Genomic DNA, 6,612 nt, shown 5'->3' with positions numbered 1-6,612 from the left:
AAAAAAGAAATTAACAGGAATTAAAGTTCTCAAATCCCAGCAGCAGCATCTCAGTCGACTGCACCGTTAACTCTGCACGTTTCATCAAGGAAAGGAAAGTACTTGTCCCCTCTAAGAGAAAGGGCTCCCAGGAACCTTCATCTGTCCACCAAAACGCAGCCCTTTTTTAGCTAGTTACAAAAGAAAAGTTAAGTCCTGTGACTTCATGTGATTAAAAACCTCTATCAACCCCCCTTAAGTGCAACTTAAAAAAGTGCAACAAACTATTTAAAACTATATACAGCAGCTCAGAGATCGTTTATCCGGTCCAGTTTCAAATCCAAAAAAGCCTGTCCTGTTCTGTTGCAAACCCCCTCGATTTACAACTCCCCAGCCAGCAGCCCCCAGACACAAATTGCAATAATGTTAAAAGCTGCCAGGAAAGAAAAAAATCTCTCGTTTCAAACGACTTAAAAACTGTTTTAAGAGTGTAAAAAGGAACTGGTAAAAACCCTCGAGCGTAAAATATGAAATATGATTTGGTTTAAATGAAGAGCAAAGTCTCCTTTGTTGTTACAGTAAAAAACGCCAGCTGAACATTCAGTTTATGCCGTTCAGATGGGGGTTAAATGAATGGGAAGGCACTGTATGGCAACGGGAAACAATGGAGCCAATGAGACCTGCAGGATCACCATCAGTATTGCAAGGAATGTAAAAAAGCGCCTTGAATAAATAAAAAAACCTCGGTGAAGGCATCTGCATCAACACCTTCTTAACACGTGGCCCTTTTGCTATTCATAGATATATCTTTTTCTGTTTTTTTTTTCTTTTTTTTTCTTTTGCTTCTCATCAGCAAACGAGGAACCAAAGTCTGGGAACTGCGGAATCGCTTGAGGGGCGCTCCCCTCCCCCCCCTCTGAAACCCCCCCAAACAAAACCCGACAAAACTCACTGTGCATTAGTGCAGAAACAAAAAGACCAGCAAGTGCAAACGTGAATGTAAGATTTTTGTTTGTTTGTTGTTGCCCCACCCCCACCCCGGTAAGTCCTCAGGAGGAGCGTTCCCAGCCCGGTCGGCACCAGCGCCGGGCGCGCTCCCTACTCGGCAGGTTGTTCACAAAAGGACTTTTCTCCTGCACCCGCGGCGACCCCCCGAGCTCTGGAGGCCCCTTTAGCTGGAGTCCCTGTTCTTCTGGTTGCGCATCAGGGGGCGGTGGTGGCGCAGAACCTCCATGGAGTGCTGCCAGTGCCAGCAGGAGCGGCAGAAGTACTTGAAGCAGATCTGGGGGGGGAGAGCAGAGGGAACGTGTTGTGGGACAGGGGCTGCCGTGGGGGCAGGGGCTGCCCAGGCAAGTCAAAGGCACTGGAGAAGCAGCATCCCCATCCCAAGTTTCACAGCCCACACCAGCCTCTTGGAAGCAGAGGGAGGGAAATGGAATTGCAGTGATGCTGCCCAAGTTGTGCCAGGCTTCCCATGCAGCCCCGTTCAGAGATGGTTTGAAAAGCCAGGACCTGGGCACTGGCTGGAAGGTGCCTCTTGGGAGCAGGGAGAGGGCAGCACCCTGGCTCTGCCAGCACCCCCTGCACTCCTACTGCCTCCTCTCCCTGACAGAGGGCACCTGCCACAGCTCATCTCCCATCAGGATGCTGTGGGAAGCAAGCAGAGGCCAACCCTCCGCTTCGGGCAGCCCCAGGAGTGACAGCAGGGTGACAACGTGCCCAGCTCATCAGGGCCACAGGCCACTGTCCTCCACAAGCTCTGGCACCAGCACAGGCACCACATCCCAGCTCAGGGCAGGGTGGATATTTTTGCCTCCTGGCAAGCACCAGAGCTGCCCCCTCGACCCCCTGAAAACATGGGCCCACCTGGGGCTCCTGCAAGAAGACTTCATCCTCCCCACTCAGCCAGGAACAAGAGGCACCCCCAGACACTAAAGCAAACCATACTGCCATGGCAGAGCAAACTCCTCCTGAAGGATTTCTCTCCCCTCCAGAGCAGGAGACAGCCTCACCTGGTCTCTGCAGAAGAAAGGGCCAGGCTGGGTGCTGCACACTTGGCACATGGAGTCCTCCAGGTAAGGGTCAATCTGAACCTGTAGGAGAACCAGGCTGTGGGCACAGAGCAGTGCTGGGGCCACCTGCAGCCCCGCAACCCACTGCCCTGGGTACCCCAAACCCATCATCAGCCCCTCAGAGAGCAGCTCACCACCTCCCTCAGCCTCCACACAGGGCAGGCTGCATGGGTCGTGGTGCTCCCAGCACCCCCCATCAGGCACAGGTTCACCCCCCGGGCTGCCCCCTCAGCTCCACTTACCTTTTTAGTAAACTTGGTCGTTTTGATTTCCACAAACGCAGCAGACACGGCCTTCAGGTAACTGCGCTGGTTGTTGAAGGTGACACGGCCAGACCCTGCAACAAGCCAGACACCAGGGTCACACTGAGCCAGCACCTGCAGCAGGATCTGGGGGGGCCTCTGAGGGAGCTGCTGCCAGCACCACCCACCCCCTGGCACAGCTCAGCCACTGGCTGGGCAGCAGCTTTTACCAGGAGCTCATAGCCTGGTGGCTCTGCCTGCCTCCTTCCCCAGGCAGGAACAAAAGCCTAGCAGGCAGCTGGGAGCAGAAAGGCTTTTCCAGGGACACCTCCAGGCTGGGGAAGATGTGAGCTTATGGGCAGCAGCACATGGAGGGAGGCTGCCAGGGCACTGCTGAGGGCAGCACAGCAGCAGGCTCCACGCCTGCACCTCAAATAAGCTGGTGCCAAGACAGCTGAGCAGCTTTTATTTTAAGCCTCCCACTCATCCCAGAGCCTGGCATTTTGCAGCTTCCCTGCCAGTCAGCAGCATTCCTACACCACTCACTTCCAGCCAAGTTTTATTAAGCTCCAGGAAAACATCTCTGTGCTTACCTATGAGTTTCCTTCCTCAGTGGAAATGGCCTTGGCTGTTACAGGGCAGTCCTGGTTGCCCACAAAGCACCACCCACACCCCACCCACCTCTCCTGCAGCAACACACACAGGCTGGAGGGTCTGGACCTGCTCTGGGGTCATGCTGGGCACAGGGTGCTGTGCTCAGGGGGCTCCTCCCTCTAACAGGGTTAATTACATCCCCAAAAGCTGCCTGTGCAACAGCATTCTCTGCCCCCTCAGCTCCACTTACCTTTTTAGTAAACTTGGTCGTTTTGATTTCCACAAACGCAGCAGACACGGCCTTCAGGTAACTGCGCTGGTTGTTGAAGGTGACACGGCCAGACCCTGCAACAAGCCAGACACCAGGGTCACACTGAGCCAGCACCTGCAGCAGGATCTGGTGGGGCCTCTGAGGGAGCTGCTGCCAGCACCACCCACCCCCTGGCATAGCTCAGCCACTGGCTGGGCAGCAGCTTTTACCAGGAGCTCATAGCCTGGTGGCTCTGCCTGCCTCCTTCCCCAGGCAGGAACAAAAGCCTAGCAGGCAGCTGGGAGCAGAAAGGCTTTTCCAGGGACACCTCCAGGCTGGGGAAGATGTGAGCTTATGGGCAGCAGCACATGGAGGGAGGCTGCCAGGGCACTGCTGAGGGCAGCACAGCAGCAGGCTCCACGCCTGCACCTCAAATAAGCTGGTGCCAAGACAGCTGAGCAGCTTTTATTTTAAGCCTCCCACTCATCCCAGAGCCTGGCATTTTGCAGCTTCCCTGCCAGTCAGCAGCATTCCTACACCACTCACTTCCAGCCAAGTTTTATTAAGCTCCAGGAAAACATCTCTGTGCTTACCTATGAGTTTCCTTCCTCAGTGGAAATGGCCTTGGCTGTTACAGGGCAGTCCTGGTTGCCCACAAAGCACCACCCACACCCCACCCACCTCTCCTGCAGCAACACACACAGGCTGGAGGGTCTGGACCTGCTCTGGGGTCATGCTGGGCACAGGGTGCTGTGCTCAGGGGGCTCCTCCCTCTAACAGGGTTAATTACATCCCCAAAAGCTGCCTGTGCAACAGCATTCTCTGCTGCCTGATGAAGATGAGCTGCCTGTGAGAGCAGGCCCTGGTGTCTTGCACCATGTGCTCCACCCAAGATGGTTCAGCCCAAGGCAGGTTACACACAGCAGCCTTTCCTCAAGGAGCCTCCTGCCACACCACAGGCAGCAGCCAAGCAAGCCTAGGGCAGCACCTCAGCACAGGAGATGCTTCCAGCAACGCTAAACAAAATCAGTTACCACAGTTGGGTTTCATGTGACTAATGCTAAGACTTCAAGGGGGGAAGTGCCAGCCTGTTGCTGGGAACCAGAGATCCCACCTACCAGAGGGAACAATCTGGACTCTGCATGAAGTTACAAGAGGTTTCAAGGTCATGCTCTAGGACCTCCCAGTGGACAAGACTTGTTCCACACCCATTCAGGAACTAAGAATTTGTTTCAAGTCTCGTACTTCCAACTTCATGGGACTCTCCTCCCAAAGCCACTGCAAGGGTAAGGCACTGCAGCACCATGGTCCTAAACCCAGGCACCAAAGCCTTGTCCAGAAAAGCCCAAGGCCAGCAAGGAGCAGCAGGTAGCTCTGTGCTCCCAAACTCCATTGTCATTCCTGCCTGGCAACATGCAGGACACTCATGACTTGCTGCAGGCTGAGCCTGGAAAGCTGGACCTCATGCTCAAGGCCCAGTACCCTGAAGGGGACCTGAATAGGATGCTGCCCACAAGTGCTGGGTAAACTGAGCTGCGCACAGCCCTGCCCTGCTGCCCAGCAGCTGGCATGTCCCCAGCAGGAGCCAAGGTAAGACCCACAGACAGTTCTGATGGAAGAGCAGCTAAAGCCCCATCTAACAGCACTGAACCAAGACAGAAAACCCTTCAGCAATGCCAAAAGGTAAAAAACCTTCAAGCTGCTCAACAGTGATCTAGGACCTTCCAGTTCCCAGGAACACAGGTACTACTAGCCCTCTCAGAGGTGCCCTGGGCACTCTTCTCCATTGAGGGACCAAGCAAGGAACACTCCTGCAGCCTCAGGCCGTGCTGGGGGGGAGGGTGACACCACTTACCAATCGGGTACTTGTGCTTGTCCGTGTCGATGCCAGCATAGACCACCCCCCCAAACAGGTCATACATGACAGCTGCCAGGGCCTCTGCGTTCAGCATCCCGTGCAGGGCCCCCACAAACACCGTCTTGCTGGGGTCCAGCCGCTGCGAGGGGCTGCGCACGAAGTTGCTGTCTGCCAGCACCCAGGGGATCACCTGCACCTGGAACCAGACACCACGGGTCAGCTCGGCACAGCCCTCCGCAGTGCCCTCGGCTGGCAGGAAGCTTAGCCCACACCCACGGATTTTGCCCCCAGCTTGCAAATGCTCCCTTAGTTATTGCTGCTCAGGGTCTGCCTGCAGGGCACCACAGCTCGGGAGCTCCAGACGCTTCAGGAGAGCCTACGAGGCCTGTTCCAGGGTACAAAACCAACTGGCACACACGCTGCTTGCAGCCAAACTGGTCCCTCAGGGCTGGCAGCCAGGAAACAAACCATGCACAAGTGGATTTCACTAACTGCCTGCACCTAGGTTTACACCCAGTCAGATGAAGCCTGCTGTTGGAGATCAATGCAGCAACCCACCTGCTGACAGCTTCAATGGCAGCTTCCACCTGCTGGACATCCAGGGCTCTAAGAAGGAGCAACTTCTGCCAGAGCTAAATCACCAAGCACAGAAGTGCTGCCAATAGCCACAGGGAGAGCTGTCTGGGGTGCAGTTGGCTTGTGCCAGTCTAGATAAGAGCCAAATCTCAATTCTTTAACTCCACAGAGTTGTTCCTGATCTATGGTTAAGGTTTTCTTCATCAGGAGGCCAACCTGAGACCCTGCAGCCTCAGCACCTCCAGAGCTAGGGTCAGCCAGCCAAGGCTGTGCTGGGGAGCAGCTGCAGACCCAAGCTACCTGCAGTGAGCACAGAAGCCACCTGTTCCACAAGCAGACAAGGGCAAGTCAGCGCCAAAGGGATCCAAGTCTGCCTCTGCAAGCAAAGCTGAGCTGAACAAAGTAACCAGTGAAATCCCTATTGCAATGATCCTTTCCAGGCAACCAAAGCTGCTTCACAGAGTCAGCATCTGTCACAGATCCAGTAGGTCCAGTTCACAATTCCTGGCACAAGGTGTTGTGAAGGACACAAACACCAACCTGACCCTTCCCTCCTCACCTGCATCCAGCCCTACTGCAGGGACACATCAACTAAAGATGGCCAAGAGCAAATTTGACTTCAGCTGCTCTACTTCAGCCCTGCCTGGAGCAGAGTAAGACTGTGCACCCTCTTGTCTCCAAGGGACTCATCACCATCCAACCCTGTTGTCTGTAGGGATCCTCTCCTGGGTCTGCTCACCTCTTTGCAGCGCATCCTGCGGCTGGACATCTTGAAGTAGTACTCACTGAGCCCATCTGGGCTCAGCAGGTCCTGGGAGCAGGCCTGGAGCAGAGCACGCACAGATTTCTCCGACTCAAACACAAGGTAGACATACCCTTCGTGGGGAGGGGAAAGAAACAGTTGTTTCAAGTGTAGCAGAGACCAACAGATCACCCCAACTTGCAGACAACCTCAAAAATCACTTGCAGTTGTCACCCAAAGTACCTGTGCTGCAGCCCCAACCCCTCTCCAGGGGAGGGCAGTGATTTGCAGCACCTGCC

General features: G+C 55.0%; 1 protein-coding gene across 3 annotated transcripts in view; it reads right to left on the bottom strand.

The window, feature by feature from the left end:
* Positions 1-1,150: 1,150 nt before the first annotated feature.
* Positions 1,151-6,612, bottom strand: part of CPEB1 (cytoplasmic polyadenylation element binding protein 1) — a 35,256-nt gene continuing 29,794 nt past the window's right edge. For all 3 annotated transcript variants that reach the window (XM_010005911.1, XM_010005912.1, XM_010005913.1), the window contains exons 7-11: positions 6,311-6,447; positions 4,993-5,191; positions 3,138-3,232; positions 1,992-2,072; positions 1,151-1,261 (exon numbers count right to left, since the gene is read on the bottom strand). In XM_010005911.1, coding sequence (XP_010004213.1) covers positions 1,151-1,261; positions 1,992-2,072; positions 3,138-3,232; positions 4,993-5,191; positions 6,311-6,447 — 623 coding nt within the window. The remainder of the gene's footprint in view (positions 1,262-1,991; positions 2,073-3,137; positions 3,233-4,992; positions 5,192-6,310; positions 6,448-6,612) is intronic.

This window comes from Chaetura pelagica, unplaced genomic scaffold (genome assembly GCF_000747805.2).
Source record: "Chaetura pelagica isolate M959 unplaced genomic scaffold, ChaPel_1.0 scaffold369, whole genome shotgun sequence".
Taxonomy (NCBI): domain Eukaryota; kingdom Metazoa; phylum Chordata; class Aves; order Apodiformes; family Apodidae; genus Chaetura; species Chaetura pelagica.
Note: the sequence above shows the minus strand (reverse complement) of the source record. Positions and strands in the feature narration are given on the sequence as shown.